This window comes from Telmatherina bonti, assembly GCF_933228915.1.
Source record: "Telmatherina bonti genome assembly, chromosome: 3".
NCBI classification, from domain to species: Eukaryota; Metazoa; Chordata; class Actinopteri; order Atheriniformes; family Telmatherinidae; genus Telmatherina; species Telmatherina bonti.
Window position 1 is genome coordinate 24,734,579 of NC_136621.1, and position 22,145 is coordinate 24,756,723.

General features: G+C 35.4%; 2 protein-coding genes across 2 annotated transcripts; both read left to right on the forward strand.

The window, feature by feature from the left end:
* Positions 1 to 2,845: 2,845 nt before the first annotated feature.
* LOC306773533 (perforin-1-like) lies at positions 2,846 to 8,050 on the forward strand (the record flags this gene model as incomplete). The annotated part of the gene is given in 8 exon segments (XM_079263381.1): positions 2,846 to 3,124; positions 3,192 to 3,271; positions 4,864 to 4,966; positions 4,969 to 5,004; positions 5,095 to 5,175; positions 6,690 to 7,183; positions 7,276 to 7,369; positions 8,030 to 8,050. Coding segments are annotated over 8 exon segments (1,188 nt in total).
* An 8,006-nt stretch (positions 8,051 to 16,056) lies between these two features.
* LOC306773541 (perforin-1-like) lies at positions 16,057 to 21,179 on the forward strand (the record flags this gene model as incomplete). The annotated part of the gene is made up of 9 exons (XM_079263394.1): positions 16,057 to 16,329; positions 16,421 to 16,500; positions 16,892 to 16,937; positions 17,503 to 17,645; positions 17,751 to 17,889; positions 17,983 to 18,063; positions 18,872 to 19,368; positions 19,464 to 19,557; positions 20,970 to 21,179. The coding sequence occupies 9 exons, from the start codon at positions 16,057 to 16,059 to the stop codon at positions 21,177 to 21,179; spliced, it is 1,563 nt and encodes a 520-aa protein (XP_079119520.1).
* Between the last annotated feature and the right edge of the window lie 966 nt (positions 21,180 to 22,145).

Genomic DNA, 22,145 nt, shown 5'->3' on the forward strand with positions numbered 1-22,145 from the left:
GATGTACATTGGACATTAGATCAAATTCTGTCTTGGCAACTGATGTGTGGGATGAGACAAAGAGGCAAAGACAGCATTTAGAAAGGATCTTCACCCTTTTTGTTTATAATTAGGCAGTACAGCCAGATAGGGAGGTGTCACAGTTATTAAATGTATTGCTGTCTATTTCCTTATTCTTTAGTACAACAGGCCATTGTTAATTTTTTTGACACCGCCCTTCTGGATTCAGATTTATACCCTCACTAGCTGTGATCCCCAGTTTGTCTGTGATCCAGGCTTGCTGGCTCTTCGTACATCTAAGTTGGATTCAAATTACTGGGAGTGGCACAACCTTTTAGCAGCATCTGAAGCAGGTACGAACTCTATTTAAAATGTATTGTTGCGCTCTTGAATAAACAAGAATATAAGCAGAGAGCATTAGAGCTCATTACAGGTTGTTTCTATAGTGGAAAAGAGCCTGAAAAGACTTTTTCTGAGTTTAATTATTTATTATTTTATTTATTTGTTATATTAAAAGTAAATAAAACAAAGGAAATACAGAAAAGAAGGTGGAAAACTGCAAAGGTGATGGCAGAAGACAGTTGCTTATGAAGCACATACCCATTATAAAAAAAGCAAAACCTTAAACCAGGAATAACTTTAAGTGAAAAAAGACAAAGAAAATCACCATCATTGATACTAAAATGAACGACTACTATCCACAAGATCTTTAGATCTCCATTTGTCATGATAATTCATCGTTATGTTATTTCTATGCTTTCTTTTTTATGACCTGTAAGTAGAGCTTGTTTTTACCTATTCCACAGTTTGACACCAGTGACAGATTATCCGAACTTTGGGTTTGCCATATTTTTTATTTCCTGAGTTCATAACACATTTCCATTTTTTAAAACAGCTTCTGGATGTAAAATGGCAATTTAATATTATCAGTTTGTTATGAAATTCATACATAATTTGGAATTAATTGTAATCTACTAGAGTTTATTATTGCAGTGTGTAATTATACAAATTGTGTATTTGTTGACTATCTATCTATCTATCTATCTATCTATCTATCTATCTATCTATCTATCTATATATATATATATATATATATATATATATATATATATATATATATATATATATATATATATATATATATATATATATATATATATATATGTATATATATATATATATTTGTTGAGTAAACTTGGTTGGTGGGATGTTAGGGTTTTGTTGATAGCAGAAGTCCTCTGATGTCCTCAGTCTGATCTGTCTCTCCCCCAGTAGCAGACCTGAGTCATAATTTTCAAAGCTGCTGGTATGCATTAATAGTTGCATACTGTTTAAGACGAACATTGTACAGACTGGTACATTTGATTAAAATCCATTATTTTGGGCTCAGGTTTTTTTTTTTTTCTTTTTTTACTAAAAACACCATCTTTTACCCCATCGTGACCTAATTCTTCCTTTTTTTTCAGGTTTTGAGGGTTTCTGACAAAACATTTTTTGTCTTTTCTTGGCGTTTTAGGAAACAACAACAATCTTAAAATGAAGATGAGAAGTTTACCTTTCAGTTTTTATTGTAAATGACACTGACCTCATGTTGATTGTTTTTATTTAAGTCAAAGTAGTCTTGTTTGACATTTCTAGTTTGGAAGGTTATTGCACACATGCATCAGGTCATAATTTGGTAAAAGATGATATGATGGCAGCGGCAGATTAACTGATGATTAATGATTAATGATCTTTTCCTCAGGTCCACTGACTCCAACCAAACAATGTTACTGGTATCACCTCGACTCTGTACACTTTTCCTTTCATTCTTGCTACTACTCATTCCTCACACATCACACTGGACATTTTTGTCCACCTATTCAAACCTGCTTGTACAAACCTCTTCACCTCTTTTCCACTTTCTGTTGCTCTGAATTGTTGACCTTAAGTACTTAAAATCTCCACCTTGTTCATGTCTGCTCCCTGTAAGATCACTATACCACACAGGTCCTAATTATTCATAAATCAGTTTCAACAACTCTGCACATCTGTCTTGTTCATGCACCGTGCAGAAAGTAAGATGTAGAAGTGCAAGAGATGTGTGTTTAACAGTTGATGCTCAAATGAAGAAAGAGCTGATGATTCAATACTATGCAACAGAAAAGTTTTATCACTGACATGCAAACACGAGACTTTTATCTGTGCAGGTGTACACAAGAGAAATCACTGAGAAAACACTGAGCACATTTGCACATTTATCATCATGGTGTCTCAGAGTGAGACAATTAAGAATTAACTGCCTGTTGCCAAGATAAAGACAGCTTTCAACTAGGACTATTAGTTGAATGGTATTGTGCCATGCATTTCTTCACAGCTAGCAAGTTCTGACAAAAACTGAAATGCATTTAAAGAATGTTTTCTGGCCCTCAGTTGAAAATGTTATGTATTAAACTTTACTAAAAAATGACAAGTCAGTCTCCTTTGTTGGTAACTATTTTGAGTCTTTTGAATGTACAGAATATTTGTGTAAGGTAATAGTTTTCAGTAGTATTGATTAATAAAAGTACAAACATCCAGACAGATCCCACTATATGGCAAACTGCCACCATCAGTGAAGGAGCGACAGAATGATGAATAATAACCGCCAAAAAAGTTCAATTTTCTTGTGTATTTAAAATATATTTCTGCTGCTTTATATTTGCTTTTGCTTTTTTATTATGACTGGTAGTGGTATTTGCGTCTGAGTAGATGTATTTTCCAATTGGACTGATAAACATGTTTACTGCTATGATACATGAAGACTTTGTATGTACCCTGCAGCCTGAACTGATGAGTTCTCCTCATCTTCTATATGATTGCAGCCATGGACTCTATGATTGCAGCCTGTTTGACTCCAGCCCACATCTTCCTGAGTCTGGTCCTATTTCTGTCCCCTGCCCTCTGCTGTCGGACTGCAAAGGACAGCGAGTGTGAATCTGCGTCCTTTGTACCAGGCCACAATTTGGTGGGGGAGGGCTTTGATGCTGTCACTCTGCACCGAAAAGGAGCTTATGTGATTGATGTGAATACCTATCTAACCCCAAATAGCACCTGTACCCTCTGCTTCAATGGTCATGGGGCCAAACACAAGAAGTGGCAGAAAGTAAGAGAAAAAATATAAGTAGTTGTTAAAAACCTGTGAGCAAGTTAACGACTGTTCCTCTTTTTAGCTGCCCGTTTCTGTGATGGATTGGCGCACAATCAACAGATGCAATGTTGATATTTCCAGCAGCTCACACACCACTGTTAGGTAAAATAAAAACTGCTACTGTAATTTACAATATAGTCTCCAAGTGATTTTTTTCTTTTGAATTAAAGACATTCAAACCGTGTTTCTTAAAAAAAATTAGGCTTCCAGCTATTCACAATAAACAACTACTTAATTCATATTGACCAGCGTCATGTGTGTTTCAAGCATATCATGTTAATGCTGCAGGAGTCCATGTTTTTTCATTAACACTTTGGTGTTTAAAACTTCTGTCCTCTTTTTCCCATGATCATAACAGCCAAGTTTCTAAGAGTTTCACTTTATTCTTTTTCTCACCTGGGAAAGAAAAAAGTTAAGATATAGATGTTTAAATAAAAAAATAAATATGCTAATAATGTTTTCTTTTAAATCATATCTACAGCTCACTGATTGAAAATTACGTCACAGAGGACATTCACAACTGGGGGGTAAGAGTGCTTCTGTCACAGCTTGAATGATCCATAAATAAACAAACAAACAAATCAATAAACCATCAATAGATATCACTACTACAATGTCCAGCAGAATCATTAACTTAGGTTAGAGTTAGTATGTGAAATAAGGGATTCTGGGTGTCTGGAAACTGTTAAGTAACATCAGTAAGAATAAAAAACAAAACTCTGATTACAGTTTTTAAAAAATATTTTACAAGATGTGAATTTGGGAAAATAACTAATTGGCATTTAAAACACAAAGTTCTTAATCTCAAAGAGGAAAGAACATTTTTAATTCTAAGTTGAAGAATAAACACACAGAAAGACCAATATTGATCAGTCAATGTGAGTGCAGCTGAAATCAACTGGCTGGAGTGTGACTCTGTAAAGTTCGTACTAAGAAAAATAAAGAGAAAAATGTTTCTTTGAGTGTTTTTTAAATGAATTATTTCTATAAATGTTTTTGATGCCAGCTAATATTACAGTAACAAACTTAAAACAGTAATGAGAATAATGAGGAATTGTAAAATAATGGAGGTAGTTTAGGCAGATTTATTTACACAAATTTTTAAATAAAAGTCATTGTTATTGAACAGGGTTACAGGGTTATCCAGCAAACCATCACATCCCACCAACCCAGTCCCATGTCTACCCATATTTCATACACTGGTGATCTTGATATGGTGGAGCTAACGTGCTTCCAAGAAAAAAAAGAACTAAACTTTAAATAATGAAAATAAAACACTCAATAATAATAATAATAGAAATTAAAAACAGACTATTCTAAAAATAAGTTGCAATAATAACAAAGATAGTAATAAAAGCAGGATTATAAGCGTTACTTACATTTATTACAACTCTTGATCCAGTGCTCAGTAGAATGAACTGACTGTATCTGATTTGATCAGTTTGGCCTAGATATAGGTCAGTTTGCATCTGCAGGGCTGAATGTGGGAGGAACACGCTCTGCATTATACTACTTTGCTTCATGAAAGAACAGGGAAGATCGCTACACCTTCAGCACACACAAGGTCAGCTGCAACCATTACAGGTAGGTCTTTAGAGTAACTACATCATCTTGTAAAGTTTAGACTTTTCCAGTTAAATCAACAAAGCTCATGTCCTTCAAAATAATGTGCTAATTACTCTCTTTCTGTTTAGTTTCCGTGTATCAACCAGGCCACCCCTCAGTTCAGGGTTCCTTCAGGATGTAGCCGCGCTGCCAACTCACTACAACTCTTCCACTCGTGATCAGTATAGAGAGACCTAATAAACACCTATGGCACGCACTACTTTCGACAGGTTGAAACCCACACTAAACTCCCTAACTTCTTTCATTGTTAATATAAACAGATATAGATTCTTATTTGACAACCATGAACTTAATTTCAGGTTCGTCTCGGGGGGCGACTGAGGCGAGTTACAGCAACACGAACCTGCTTGTCCACATTGAACAAGCTCTCCACAGATGAGGTAGAAGCTACATGAAGTCCAGTTGCCACAATGACATTGACTTGTACAGAGCTCTCACTTTTAAGTCAAAAGCAACTATTTCAGCATAAAAATATTAAATATGAATGTCAGGTACAGGAGCAAATCTTTGGAGCATCTGTATTTCAACATGAATATTTAAGAAAATGAAGATGCCAAAAGTTGTAAGAATTATTAATGACATGTTTCTTTAAATATTCTGGCAAGTTTATATTCAGTTGCCATTCTTTAGTGTTTTAAACTCCCCAAATATAAAAGAGCTTCAAATAAAACTCAGTGTAGCACAGAGTAGCAATATCAATGCAAACAATTCTTTTAAGTATGGGAAATGATACTGTTCTAAAAGGCAGGGTAGGAGACATTTTTCAGGAGCATCTGACTTGTTTAAAATCCCATTCACACCCCAATTAGAGTCTATTAATTATATGCTCTAACACACACACACACACACACACATAAACACCATATTGTCGTATTAACTTGTTGCAGCAGAGAAACTCCAAACATTTGCAGGACAGTGGCACTCGAGGACCAGAGTTGCCTACCCCTGTTCTAGATGATGCAATGGTGACATGTCTATCTATTTCTCACATTATTACACATGAGAAACTAATGAAGCTACAACAATTACAGACACTTTAAACTTTCTTGGGCTAGGTGGCAGTTAGGTTTAACAGTAATTGTACAGTACAAGTTGCAGTTGGTTTGATGACCAAAGTGATACTCACTAATTTGAAATGCTGGGAAAATCAGAAATAGTGAAAAATTAAATACTCTTCCTTAAAATAGGCCATGTATAATATAATGTACTTTTAAAGAAGCACTGTGTTATTTAGCATTGCTCCTTAAGTCAAACAAAAAAAAAAGAATTAGTTTTTATATTATTATTATCATTATTACTTTACAATGTATATTTATATAGTAAAGCTAACTTGTATTCATATCCATATTGATTTAAAGCAAAGCCTACATGTTTTAAGTTGTCTTTCTCCAAGCATCTGATCAGTGCTGCACTGCTACAAGCAGACAGATTCCAGGAGAAAAGATCCCTAATTTTTATCAGTCATTGAGGAATTTGCTTCCCTGAAGGAATGAAGGACAAACTTTATGTACAAAAACCAAAACACTTTATGTCATAATGTTCCTGTTATGTTACTTTATGTAAATGGGGGGAGGGGGTATTTTTTAATTGTCAATTTGATTTGAAAAAATCAGGATTTGAAAAAGCAAACCGTTTGGACTAAAATAAAATTGCTTTACAAAACAAATGACAAGTTACAAGTCATCGTTATGCCAAAGTGATTTGACATGGACCTTTTCACCTGAGAAGTTGAGGTATATCTTTAAATGTATAATTGGTCATATCATGCTTGAACAGCTGACCAGTGGTTTTATTTTTAGGATAGTCTCAAAATGTTGTATATGGGTGCTCAAACATTTTTATGTCACTGTATAGTTGTTAAATATTCCATCTAATTATTTCTTCTGTCATCCAGATCAAAAACTGCATATCACTGGGATTTTCTGTCGGCCTGGGGCAGTTGAGAATGTCCAGTGTTCAAAGCTCTTGTCACAAGGTTTTACAGAATCGGGATGCCTACACAAGTTACAGCTCTGGTCTCCACCAACATTACACAGAGATCTCTGGTGGTAGTGGTTGGTTAGGGGAGTTTTCCATTGCCTATAATGACTCTCTGGGCTACTTGAAGTGGCTTACCACCCTAACAGATCATCCTGATGTTGTCTCCTACTCCCTCCGGGCAATATATAAGCTTATGCCAAAGAAAAAACAGAAATTAGGCATGAAGGCTGCCATTGAGCAGTATTTGAGAGACAACACTGTGCATCGTTCAACCAGTGAGCCCAGGTGTCACACTTCTAACCTGAGTTACAACTGCTGTCCTCTGACGGCCTCAAAGGGGACATTGGAGGTGACCATTGTCAGAGGCTATAGTCTGGCAGGTGATCTGGCCCCTAACCCCACTGACGGGTAGGTTAGGAAGGGTCAGAAGTTAAAACATAAATCATAAGGCAACATTAATTGATATCTTTCTCCTCTTTAATTCTTTTTTTCATTCACAGGTTTGTAAAGATTTGGCATGGTGACACCTATCACCGGACTCGTACAATCGAGTCAAATAATCCCAGTTGGGATACTTATATCAACTACGGCAAGGTCAGTAAACTTTCTCATTACAGATCTCCTCAAGAGAGCATATAAAGAGAAAAATAATTCTACCATTTGGTCTTACAGATTATTTGTGTATTGTTTTATTTTCTGTGTGTATGTAAATCAGTCAAAACACGTGAGTAAGTTATCATAACTGGTGGACAATCAACTGAGATGACATGGACTTTGTAGATGTGGAATCCATGTAACTAGACTCTCTTTAGACTGAGAATGGGCCCCAAATTGACAGAAAAACAAAAATAACAGGTGCCAAGAAAACAATATAAAGAAACATTATGATACAAATAACAATTTATTATGATTAAAAAATACAGTAACAATAGCATTTCCAAACTCATAATACATTATCCACATAGCTGTTAGATTGGCTAAATAGCTTGTCTACAACAACTGACACCTGTCATCAGCCGCTGTGCAAAAGTGAGCCACTACTGCTGCCAGAAAAATGGCTTCATAGCCCATTAATGATGAGGCTTAGACAAACATTAGATTTTATCTACAAAAGGAATCTGCTGATCTACTGCATTTATTAAATCCTGTGTCAGGTATTTACTAGTTTATGTTTAAGCCCAAAACTTTCAGAGTCTCCTCATCTGCTGTAGTTTTTAAATCTTTTCTTAAGTCTTTTGTTCATCTTGTTTGCAGTGGTTTGCAGTCAGGGTATAGGCAGGGTAGGCAGCAAGGCAGAAAGAAAGAAATGGGATCACTCCATTTTAAGAATTAGTTTTTATTTTTTAACTTTCTTTCATAATTATTATTTTTAATTAAGCTTTCAAATGATAATTTTCAATAGCCTGTCGTCAGTGCTTTAAGTGGAACAAGATAAGTGGTGGTACTCCCTTGATGAATTGCGGTCAGTTTGTAATGCAAATATGGGACAAAATATGGCTGATACTTACATGTAGATCTATAAATTGATCTATAGATTAATAGTTTTATAGCACAGAAATGACAAAAAACAAATGCAGCAAGTTCTAAATCAAATCCAAATTTGCCTGATTCAAAGTGCCACAGAAACACTTTTATGAACTTCAAGCCTCATTGCATGGACATTAAAAATAACACTGAAAAGTAAATACATAAACTTAAAGTTCCTTAACCCTTTCATGCATGAATAAAAATTAAAGACAATGCAACATTTTTCACATTTTTGTAAAAAAACAAAAAAAACAAAAACCCACTGAATCGGTTTATTTACAAAAAATACCCTCCTCATTCATGAATATGCAAGAAAAAAGCTTGTAAATAGGTGCCCACTACAGGGCCACTATGCATGAAAGGGTTAAAAACAAACAAACAAACAAAAAAAAGGGTTAAAAACAAAAAATATAAAAGTGCTATAAAAGTGCCATAATGTATTAATTAAATAATTAATTGATTGCTGAAGAAAGCCGGTAAAAGTCCCGGTGGGCACTATACGCTATAAAAAAACATAGTCCCGGTGTGCACCTACGCTGTAAAAAATAGTACCGATACGCAAAAGGATAGAATTGAAAAGAGCCGGTACTGCGTACCGCTGCGTACTGCTGCGTACCGGCCCACTTAAAGCAGTGCCTGTCATACATATCGATTTGAAAGTGATGTTCAGTGTTTTTTCATAGCTCAATAAAATGACTCAACAGCACCTCCTCCTGGCTAGACAGAAAAGCTGCACAACACACCAGGCTCAAGGCCACACTGCTGAAAGCAGTGCTACGCTGCCTTTTCCTCTCACGTCTTCGACGTGTGTTCATGCATGCGCAGTCAGTTTCAATGTATAAATTCATATGCATAAAACGCAGATTGCTTTTTATGCATAGACTGTATGTTTTTATGTTACTGCACTATGCCAAATGTCAACATATGTTTAAAAGGATTAGTGGACTGGCTTTGCTTTGCTCTCAGAGTTGGGTAATGTGCTCTCGTAATTTGCAATTGCCTGCAGTGCCTGCTTGTTTGACTAACAACAATATCTGGATTTACATAAAACGTATTTGTTAACATTTGCATGTATCTGCTAATATTAGCTCACCAATTAACTTGTGCTTCCTTGATATGAAACTTGAATAAAATAAATAAATGAACCATTGTGCAAAAAATAATCATCATTCAATTCATTTTTTACATTTGTAATAAGATATAAATGTGAATAAAGATTCAATTTTAAAGTATAGTTTCTGATGTAAGCAAAATCAAATACTTGTTAGAATACACCAGTGTAACATTTATATGATAACACTGTAGTAAACTTAAATAATTTTTTTTGTTTGTTTGTTTTCTTCCTGATAAAGGTGGACACCAATGTGCATTTGAAGATTGAGGTCTGGGATGAGAACATGACCTCCTTATATCATGAAAAATCTATTTAGTCCGGGGCTCACACACCAAGACCTGCTGGAATGGCAGCGAAGGCTTTCAGTTGCGGTAAAGCTTGAGTTGTGACCGTCATCTGACTGGAGACAAGTGCAGCTATTATCAGCCATCTCCATAGTGACATAATGCATTTGGGGGAGTGTTTCTTTTTAATAAGATGTTATAGATGCTTCAAGGTTTTGAACATGCAAGTATAATTTAAAAAAAAAACTAAAAAAAAGTTGGTTTTTTTTTTTTTTTGCTTTTCACAGAATATTGTGATGAATTAAGCAATTCATATTTTGAGCATAACAATAGAAATCTCTAGTGTACTCTTAGCACAGCAGCCCTTAGTTACAGCTCTAAATAGTTGTGTTTGCTTTTGAAAGAACTCATTGTGGACTTTTTTTGGTTTGTTTTTCTTTTGTTTTCTTGTGTTGTTTGTGCTGCTTTAAGGTTTACTTTGGTTAATAGTGGAAAAAAATCCTTTGTTTGAAGCTGAGGTTGCTTAATAAACCATTTTTACATGTACATTTTAATTTTCTGTTGTTAACGCCGTCCCTTTTCCCATTGCAGTCAGGTTTGTAACAGGCTAGAGTTGCTCCACTGATCAGTAATGTACAAATATTTTGTGTCCAATCAGCTTTGTCAGTGTTTATTCAGAATAAATTATCCAATAAATCAGGTGTGTCAAAGCAGGGAATTATGGAGGTTAGGGGCCCTTGAGGGCCAGAATTAGACATCCCTGCTTTATCTGTGAACATGGCACAGTCATTTCATGAGGTGATATTTATAGTACATGAAATGAACATTTTAGTTATATGATTAATTTGCTGAACCACACTCTTTTAGCTGAACACACTTGACAATAACTTTATTATCAAAGTTATGATCAACTTTGGTAATACTGATGTAGAAAGAACATTTTCAATATAAATGTTGTCGGGCTAGAGTGTCACTGACATGCGTATTTACCTGTAACCCAGTCTACAGCACCATACAGCAGCTTAAGATTCAGATTTTCTTTTAAGATGTTTTATGTCATTTATTTATGCATCCACATTTGTTGTTCTGCAAATAGCCTACTCAGGCTGCACTAGCTGAAATTTAGATTTTGTTTCTATGGAACAAAAGGATACCGTTATTACTTCATGCTTAGTTTTATAAAACTTTATTTGATTTTAAAGTCCCCATATCATGTAAAATCTACCTTCTAAAGGTTTCCAAACAGTCATATGTGTCCCTGTAGTCTGTGTATGAGGCCCAAAGATGAGAAAATTGTGTCACTTCTTTGTGCACCACTTTTTACCAAACGTGTACAAACAGGTGAGTCTGAGATCTGTCTCTTTGTGACCTCAAGAAGAGAAGCCCCCCCATAAGAAAAAAAGCAGTCCATACTGTAATTGACACTCATATGACTCATTTACACTCATTTGACATAAAAAATGTATAATATGGGACATTTAGTATTATTTTAGCTATAGCAAGGGTGTGCAGCTTCAGTCCTCAGTGGCCACAATCCTTCATATTTCCCATGTATCCCTGCTCCAACACACCTGACTCAAATTAATCAGTCATTGTACAGAACTTCATAGACCATTGTATCCTTTTAATGTAAGCCAGGTGTGTTAGAGCAGGAATACGTGGAAAACCTGCAAGACAGTGGCCCTCAAAAACTGACTCTGTATACCCCTGAGCTGTGGCTTAATATAAAAAGGAAATTAATGTTAGGGGTTGGTGGCTATTGGGCGCACCTGGGATGATCAGTCTGATTGTAGGGGTGGCGCATACATAAAGCGCTAAAGACATATTCACCATGTTAATGTAAACTGATTAAACACAAAGCCCATTTGTATTCAATGAACAAAAGGTTTTGTAAAGAAATGCCATACTGTCTTCCCTTTTAGAATGTCACACACACACATGCTTGTATTCGACAATAAATTATGAAATGTTAAAACATTTTATGAAAACTAGTGACAAAGTGGACGAGACTGTAACTGTTCACCACTTGTCTCTTATGTTAACTTTATGTCACATTTGTTGCTTTAACTTTTCTCTGTAATTTCTGTTGCCATGCAACCATGCTGCACTTACCATCCCGGGTTGTTTGTGTTGGTATTGTGTTGCATTTGCCATTGTATTAATATTTAACATCATTCTTTGTTTGAATCCACCTTGCAAGATAAGTGTTGAGGAGTGGCCAACTCAGCACTTCCTCATTTCAGGTAAAAGTTCATTAGGTAAAACCAAGAGGAGGATTTCTTTTTTGTGTTCAAATGTGGGGCTTATTTTGTTTAGAGTATTAGAAGTGGTTACCTTCTTGTGTAGTTTTTTGTTGTTGTTGTTGTTTAGGAATTTGATTTGTTTATTAATGTTGGTGTAGATAGGTTGCTGGGATAGTGATATGTGGAAATGTTATAGGCTAAATAAGAACAGGTGTGATTTTCATTGTTTATGTAAGTAGTCAGTTTTGGGAGCTTGCAGGTCAGAGAGAGGGAGGAAAGATGTGAAACTGGTGACTAAGTGGATTTTTAAGATTGTACTATGGACAACTGATGGAAATAAAAAATAATAATTTTTAAGGAAATTCCTGGACTGCTGATTCTATCTACTCTCAACCTTTTGTGAACATTGGACACACTAGCTTACAAAACTGCATATTTTTATGCTGCACTGTGCTGTAAACAACACTCTGAATTTACATACAATTGCTCTGGTGACCTTCAATAACTCTGCTGCTTGCATGGAGTCATGTCAGAAGGTGGTTCTGCAGTAGACCCTCAGAAGCAATGCGGACAGAAGCAGAAAAATATCCTGATCTAAGAAACTGGATCTAAATACATCCTCATGTCATTCTGACTGCAACTATTACACACTCCCCACTTATAATCAGAGGTGTGATGTTAATGTGTTGCACATTTCAAAGCTACCTACTGATACAGAGATAGGAAGTACCCATAAGGTAAATTTCATTTAGCAAAAGTCCAACTTGGCATTTGATATTGACATTATGAATGAGATAAAGAAAACAATGAGGAAATGACGTTCACCTTTGTTCAAAACAATTCTTGTCAGTTCTTATCAATTCACAAATCTATAACAACACTTTCATGTACTCCAAGGCCATTTCCTTATAACCGGACATGCGTCGCAGGCTGTTGGCAATCTGTCTTAAACCATCCTTCTGCCTTCGGATTTATGCTTATACTGTTTATAGTGTGATTATCAAGTTTTATCTCATCCATTCTTACTGGCTCTTCATATTTCTCAACTCGATTCAAACTAGTGGCACAGCAGCAGCAACCTTTTTACAGCATTTAGTCTTGCTACAAATTATTTTTAAAATCATCATTAGCAGTCTTGAATAAACTTGGGTAATCAATCAATAAATCAATGCAACACCTCTAACGTCCAACTAGTTCTTAGTTAACCTGTCTTTCTCTGTTGAGCTGGCTACCACGTTGTACTCTTTACAACAGTTTAGTCTTCTTTTCATTTTTAAAATCAATTTGAATATTTAAACTAGAGTTTAAATTTGTTTCTCACCATAAAAATGGCTTTGGATTAACAGACAGAAAAAAAAACAAAGGAGAACAGCCAAAAATAAGAGCACAATTTAAAATGACATCATTCTAAAAACAGAAAAACAAACTGAATGAGTAATGCAGCCTCTCAATGAGATAGTGGTGATGGAACAGTCTTAAAAGGGTTGAGTTGATTGATGAAATTAAAGACCAGAATGATGACAAGGGCATTTTCCAACCTTCAGGATCTTAATACAGCGGTGCAAAAACCCAATGGAATAGAATGGGACATGTGAAACCTTGTTAGGAGTTATTAGTAAACGAAAAAAAAAACAAAAAAAACTGATGATTCTGATAGCAAACTTGCTCAAGTCCTTCTAATGTGGACAAGTTGTACCACTGATGACGATGGAGGTTACAGAGTCACGGTATTGTTGTATTTTCAATATAACACTGTACATCTCAATCTGAGGTAAGACGATGACTTTCAAGTATCTGCATCGTGGTGCACAGGGCCCATTGTAGTTTAAACTGCTCAATCCAAACCAAATGCATCTTTTTTATTATTACTTTTTTTGTATCAGTATTTTAATTTAAATTTAAATGGATATTTTGTCTTGGGAACTGATTTGGGAATTATGAATGAGATAAACATAGAAAACACATAAACAAAGTCAGTGTTCTGTGGAAATAAGGTTCACCTTCATTCAAAACAATGCTTATCAGTTCTTATCGAGCACAAAGGTGTCAATATACATTCTTTATTCCAAGGCTACTTCCTTATACTCAAACATAGCTGGGCATTGGTTGTCTATTTTAAACCACCCTTCTGACTTCTGATTTATACCCTCACAAGTTGTGATCCCCAGTTTGTTCCTGTTCCCATCCTACTGGTTGTTCATACTGCTCAGTTTGATCCAGACTACTGCAAATCACCCAGCAGTAGCAACTTTTCACAGCATCTGGAGAAGGTACAAACTTTTTTTCAAAATGTATTATTAGCAGTCTTGCACAAACAGAAAGAGGGTTCATTTAAAAACAATCCTGCTTGATGTCTGTCTAAAAACAAAGTGAAATCAGGAATATTTGTAAACATAATTTGCTAGATTTATTTGTTAGCTTTCAATACAATTTCATTTTCATATACAGTTTTACAATCCATATGTTTAGCATAGCAACTTGCAACACAACAATACACGCACTGTGTGATGCGTAGCATGTTCATTGCTAGTTGTACAAATAGCCTAACATACAATAATCATAGTCAGTCACTGTCACTTTTACACAATTGACAGATTTTACGTGTACAAAATATAATCTACACAAGAGAAATCTTGTGTAGAAAATGCATCCATTGCCTGTTTAAGTCTCTCAGCTGAAAACTTTTTTGTTTTCTACAGAAGTTGTTCATTTTTTAATGTGGATAAAACTTAGACATTAGTCTACTTGATGACAATTATTTTGACTCCTGGACAAATATAAACATAATATACTTTTTGTCTTTACTTTGAGGCTGAGACAATAAATTAGCTTGAATGTTTCTTGATGCAACTGTATGTTTCACTGACATAACTACTGACCACATTCGCTTTAGTGTAGGTGTGAGTTTCTGAGTAACAATGTAAATCTGGCTTACTGTAAATCTAACTTAACGGAATTATTTGTGCTGTTTCATCATTGTATTTGCTTTTTATTATGACTTTTAGTTGTTCCTGTGGAGATGCCCTCTATGGCTGTGGGTAGGCTAGCTTCTGGTGTAGATCTGCAAGATATAGTTTCCTCGCTGCAGCATCAAGCCAGAGTTTTTATTCTATTGATACTTTTTACATTCAGTTAAGAGGCAGCAATGATGGGATGGGATTTTATGGCAAATGGGGTAAGGGTGGGTATGCGCTCTGTTTGTATGTGTGTGTATGTGATTTTGTGTGAAATTAATTATGTGTGTGTGTGTGTTTAAACTGCTGTTATAAACTCTGTTGTGTGAAGGTTTTTTATATGCATAAATTGTTTTATTGTGGAAAGTCCTTTATGTTGACTTGTGCATGAAAAGTGCTTAAGAAATAAAATTTGATTTGATTTTATACTGTTTTTGTTTCTGATTGGCTGTCAAAGCCTATTTGAAATTCTAAGGCTGATGACCATGTTTTCTATGGTAGCCATAGATTTTAAGTCAACCCTGTGTGTTGAACCAGTGAGTTACGTTGATCTCCACTTGGATAAACACACTGCAAAGTTTATGACAAAAGATAATCAGGCAACTGATTTGCAAATGCACTTAACCCTTTAACTTTGCACTGACAAAAAAGCCAGAGAAATGTTTATCTGTGTTTTTCTGTTTGTTTTGGACAAGAATAAACAGAATAAATGCTTTTTTTTTTTTTTTCAAGCAAATGGTTGAGATGTTAAAAAAGAAGTTAATAATAATGTAACAAGAGTGGAATGGTTGAAATCCGAAACAGTAGTGTTAAAACAAACACTTTGGGTCTTACATACCCAAACCAACTGGTAGAAATGACTTAGACATGTTTAGTTCCACAGTTTTTCAAAAGACATTAATTAAAGTCACTGCAAATTTATCTACCAAACAGTAGACCAGGACCTTAAAAGGTTAACTGATGATCAGTATGAAAAAACAACAGGTTGTAACGTGGAGTTATGTAAAATAAATGTATGATGCTATAAAGGACATTATATGGACTTTTTCAATTGACACATTGTCAAATGAAATAATGTCTTTTTCTGTTAACTGTTGAAATGATGATGGCTAATATAATTTCCATTCACTCTTTTTTTGTCTTAAGTATTTTAGTGCCCATGATTCCAGCCATGAACTCCTGTTTAATTCCAGCCCACATCTTCCTGAGTCTGGTCCTATTTCTGTCCCCTGTTCTCTCCTGTCGGACTGCAAAGGAAAGCGAGTGTGAATCTGCTTCCTTTATACCAGGCCACAATCTGGTGGGGGAGGGCTTTGATGTGGTCACTCTGCAGCGAAAAGGAGCTTATATGATTGATGTAAAGACCTATCTAACCCCAAATGGCACCTGTACCCTCTGCTCCAATCCTCTTCAAGCCAACAGGCTGCAGAAGGTAATAAGAAGCACAGAAACACAGAAAGAAAGAAAGAAAGAAAGAAGGAAAGAAAGAAAAGTTACTAAATAGTGGTGTTTTTCTTTTCCAGTTGCCAGTTTCTGTAAAGGACTGGCGTGCTTTCAGCCGTTGCAGTGCTGATATCTACAGTAGCGCACACACCTCTGTTAGGTAAGGTACCATCAGAGGCAGAAATAAATCACCAGAACAAGGACAAAAATCCCTCTGATATTCATGTTCAGTTTTTCACAACATAATTTGGCTCACAAGAGGATTAAAAGTTGTTTTCTTTTGTATGATGTTCAGCTCAATATGATTCTTCTAAACAACATTAACCTGACATTTACCAGTTTTATGCCGGTCTCATGTGTAATATGTAAATGGTGCAAGTTCTGCCTCCATTTAGGTTCATTGAACCACTGTCATTACAGTGGAATATCTAATAGTAAACTCTTTTATCGTGTTAGTTTGTTGTCATTTGTAAATACAAGTTATAAGACATCGATATTTAAAATCAAAAGTAAATACACTAATCAGCTTTTCCTTTTAACTGTCTCCACAGCTCACTGATAAATACTTACACCTCACAGGATAGCAATGACTGGAAGGTAAGAGTCCTTCATCCTTGAGTGTAGTACATAAAAAAGCTAATTTCAGATGCAACAGTTTTATAAATAAGTTATATTTTTTATATTTTGTCAAAAAAAAAAAAACAGCATCTGTTAAGGCAAAAGTTTGGCCAACTGACAAGCACATGACAGTTCTGATATCAACAAGCAGGCTCACAAACTCTAAAGCAGGGTCATTCAGTTAAGTTCCACAATTGCCCCAGCCTTGCAGGTTTTCACTGTTTCCATGCTCCAACACACCTGACTACAAGTTAATGAGTCACTATGCAGTATTTCATAGACTGTTGGAGCCATTTGAGTTTAATTGAATAGTCTTCCTCTAATGGCTTAACAGAATGCCACCACAGTAGTTCAGTAATTTAAGAGTAGCATTCATGATATAGAGCTGCAATGAATGTGATAATCTATGATCCATAATACTGTTAAGCTATGTCCAAGCTATTGAGTCATTAAACTCTTCCTCTGGTGCTCAGTAAGTGGACAGAGTGCATCTACAGTGACTGAACACAGCTCATGGGGCTTTTTTTCTCCTGTTTTTCATTAGGTTGGCCTGAATTTAGATAAGTATGTGTCTGCAGGACTGGATGTGGGAGGAACACGCTCCTCTGCGTATCACTTTGCTTCACAAAGGACCAGAGAGGATCGACACACCTTCAACACACATAGGATCACCTGCAGCCATTATAGGTTCGCCACGAGTGCTTCTGCATCATCACATAGTTTAGATTTTTCTGTTCACTTTGCCAAACTCATGTCTCTTAATATAATGTGCTAATTGGTCTCTGTGTTTAGTTACCGTGTATCATCAAGGCCAACCCTGAGCTTAGAGTTTGCTAAGGATGTAGCAAGGCTGCCATCTCACTACAACTCTTCCACCAGTGCTCAATACAATGAGCTCATACACACCTATGGCACACACTATATTCGACAGGTTGAAACTCATACTCACCTCTTTCATTTAGTTCAATAGTGATAAAAAAAAAAAAAACAACTTTTCATTTATCAGCCATTAAACTTTTTTCAGGTACATCTCGGGGGCCGACTGAGGCGAGTTACAGCTACACGAACCTGTTTGTCCACACTGAATGGGCTCTCTTCAAATGAGGTACATGGACCACACTTGCCTCAAACAAAGGCACCAGACTACACATTTGTACATAAACCCTACTTTTATATGGACAATTTTTTATACATTGCTCAAAAACAGCAAATAACATACTGTTGTTTTGTTTATACAACACAGTAATGTATGATAGAGAATAGCATGAAGCCAACTGTTAGTTTCCCCTTGCAGCACATTGTCAGGGAAACACTTGACCTTTCAGTCAGATAGCAACAGCGCTGATCACAGCAGCTAAAGTTATATAAAATATCTACATTGGCATATAAATTTGAGGCCCATCTGGTCACATGTATATTTTAATGTTAGCAACAAAGTCAATAAAGCAAAAGGTGACAGAAGTGAAAAGTTAAACTTAACCGTTTCCATTCAGTTTTCATTCTCAATTGTTTTAACAACTTTTTTTTAAAAAAAGTTTACGAAGACAGTTATGATTTATGTGTGTGTGTGTGTGGGCAGGAGGGAGGAGGTGTTGAGAGTGTCTGTGTGTGTTTGTGTGTGGACTGCCTTTTGCTTGCTTCTTATTTGTATTGTGCACTGCTAACTGCCTGCATATGTGTATGAATTCACTGTGTTTCAGAAATCAGATTTTAGAACTAAGCTCTGTTTCTGCATTTTCTTTCTTATGTGTCTCTCATTACAGCTTTTGAGTTGATTATATGCACCAAAATTACTTTGCTGTGATTTAGAAAACAAATAGATCATTTAAAAATGTTGTCATTGGGTCTTCAAATGCTGTATGTTTCTGTTTAGTCATCAAATGTTACATGTCAGTATTCCTCCTGTCATCCAGGTCTACTCCTGTTTATCACTGGGCATCTCAGTAGGTCTGGGAAAGCTGAAACTTTCCAGTGTTCGACAATCTTGTCACAAGGTTCTACAGAACCAGGATGTCTCTACTAAGTACAGCTCCGGTCTCCACGAACACTACACACAGATCTCAGGAGGCAACGGTTGGTTAGGGGAGTTTTCAATTACCTATAATGACTCTGCGGGCTACTTGGCTTGGTTGGCCACCCTCAAGGATCATCCTGACATTGTTTGGTACTCCCTCCGGCCAATACATGAGCTTATACCAATTGTAACACAGAAGGCAGGAATGAAGGCTGCCACTGAGAAGTACTTGGAGGACAATGCCATGAAGAGTTCAACTCAGGAACCCAAGTGTGTATCCCACACTCCCAACCTGGCTTACAACTGCTGTCCTATGAAGGCTTCGAGGGGAACGTTGAAGGTGACCATCATCCGAGCCTGGAATCTGAAAGGAGATCTAACTGGCAAAACCGAGAGGTTGGTTGAGGAAGGGTGAGAGTTTGAGATATTGTGATGATGATAAAGCAATGTTAATTATTGTATTACCCCTGTTTGATTTATTTTGTTCACAGCTATGCAAAGATGTGGTACGGTTCCATTTATCGCCGGACTCACATGATCCGGTCAAACCATCCCTGGTGGAACGCTTATTATAATCTGGGCAATGTCAGTAAACCTTCTCATTACAGATCTGCTCAATAATATATATTAGAAGAAAAATAATGCCAAACATATGGTCTCACAGATGATTTCCATCTTGTTTTACCATCTATTTTCCAAACACAGTTGTTAGCATGCTGGCTAATTAGCTTGCCCACAAATACTGACAACCATATTCAGCTCAATTCAATTCAGATGTTACTTATTCAGCACATTACAACTCCCAGATGACCAAAGTGCTGAAAAAAGTTCAAATCAAATTAAAAGTAATACTAATAATATTAATACCGTCTTTGGTGACCTGTGATGTGAAATACAATGGGGATAACAAGTACACAATAAAAACATCATAAAACATAGTTTTAAACAACAATATATATGTAGAAGCAACCATATACACAGAGAGCATACTTGTTACTAGTATATTAATCTATTATACAGTAAATTGTAATAGTGAGCCACATCTTATTTCATGAGAGGACAAAAATGTCCAGCTGGTAGCAAGGTTTCCAAAGATTATTTTAAAAAGTTTAGTTGCAAAGTTGCTTTTTATGAATAGACTTAACAACGATTCAGACCTTAAGTTTTTTGCCTTTTGAATGATTAATTGATCATAATTGATTTACTGGGAAAAAAGAGGGAACAGACAACGTCCAAAAAAAACCCCAAAAAAACAGCAAAAATATTGTTCAAGGTCACTTTGAAATATTATGAAAAAGCCTGGCTCCTGTGAAGTAAAGTATCACGAAAGGACTCCTTGCTTTTACTTTACACTTCATAACTGGCAACTAATAAGACAATGACAACTTCTACTACTGAAAATAATAATAAATAAATTGTACTTTAAGAGGTACTTCGTGTCTATAGCAAAATCTGTCATGTAAGATTATAGAATAATAATTGAAGGAAGCCACAAGTTTTGAATTTGACAACATTCACTGCTTTTCACACATAAGGGGTCGATGCTGCAACTGTTTATCATGTTGATAAACAGCCGGAATACAGTTAAACACTTTTGTTAATATTGGCATCAGTTGATATCGGCTCACAATTTAACTTGTATGTCCATTATATGAAACCTGAATGAAATATACAAATAAACTATTGCGCAAAAAATAGCACCAATTATACCTCATTCAAATTATTCATTACCTTTGTAAAGGAGTAAAGATCAAAATAAAAGTTTGTCATATTATTTTACCACATCTTATTGAAATAAGTGAGATAAAATACAGGTGAAGACATATTGTAGTCACTGTATTAAAAAATGTTTCAAAACCTATGTAGGCCTGCTGATTTATTTATTTATTCATTTATTCTTAAAAAAAAAACAAAAAAAAAACCAAACATTTATTCAACACTTGAAGGATAACACTGTTAAATGTAATTCTAGTTTGTGTGTTTTTTTTCCCATGAAGGTGGACACACATCTGGGCTTGAAAGTTGAGGTTTGGGATGAAGACCTGCGGTACGATGACCTCCTTGGATCATGTGTGAAGTACTTGAGCCGGGGAACACACAGATTCACCTGTCCAGCTAAGCGAGGTGGCTTTGAGGTCCAGTACACTTTGACCTGTGACGGTCATCTGACTGGAGACAGGTGCAACCTTTATAAACCATCGCCATAGTGAAAACATACATTTGGAGAAGTGTTTTTGTTGTTGTTGTTGATTTAAACATTTGTTAAAGCGAGTGAGCAAAGTTTAAAGTTACAAGTATAATAATAATAATAATTTTTAAAAAATCATTTTGGCTTTTAACAGAATATTGTGAAAAATATGTGCAACTCATATTTTGAAAATAAATGTTAATAATTTCTGGCGTACTCTTAGCAGTTTGCAAATGCATTTAAATTGTACCAAATCCTTGTATATCAGTTTTTCTGCAAACATTTCATGTAAATAAAGATTGTCATACTGTGTTTCATGTTATCAACTTCCTAGACTTTGAACAGGCCTTCTATTACCAGTGCCTTATATATATCTTATGGCCTAAGTTACATGTCTTTTCCTTTTATCATCACCATTTTAAATACTAATGATTTATGAAACATGTAAAACTCTTGGCTGAAAATGCACATCTTCATGCTTTAAAGGTGGAATTGTGTAAGATTTTCAATATTTTTAAAAAAAATTAACTAAAAAATAACTACAATCATAATTAGATAGTTTTTTTTTAAACATGTAGGTTCCAGTCCTTCCATATTTGATGTGTTATTAGATTACAAGTTTAATTAATGACAAAGACCCTTCTTAAATGTTTGCCCTACCAGTAAAAAAAAAAAAAAAAAAAAAAAAAAAGTGCTTTTTGTCATTTGTCATTAATTAAACTTGTAATTTAATAACGCATCAAATATTAACAGACTGGAACCTAACTTTCTAATTATGTTTGTAGTTATTTTATTAGTTAATTTATTTTGAAAATATTTAAAATCTTACATACTCTACCTTTAAACGTGTGTTTCTCAGTCCTGTTCTCACCGTAGACCCCATCCCCTGCATGTTCTAAATGTCTCCAAACCAGCACACCTAATTCTGATAAATTGAAGAGTTGGACAAGTTGTTTGCAAGCCTGCTAATGAGCCATTTATTTCA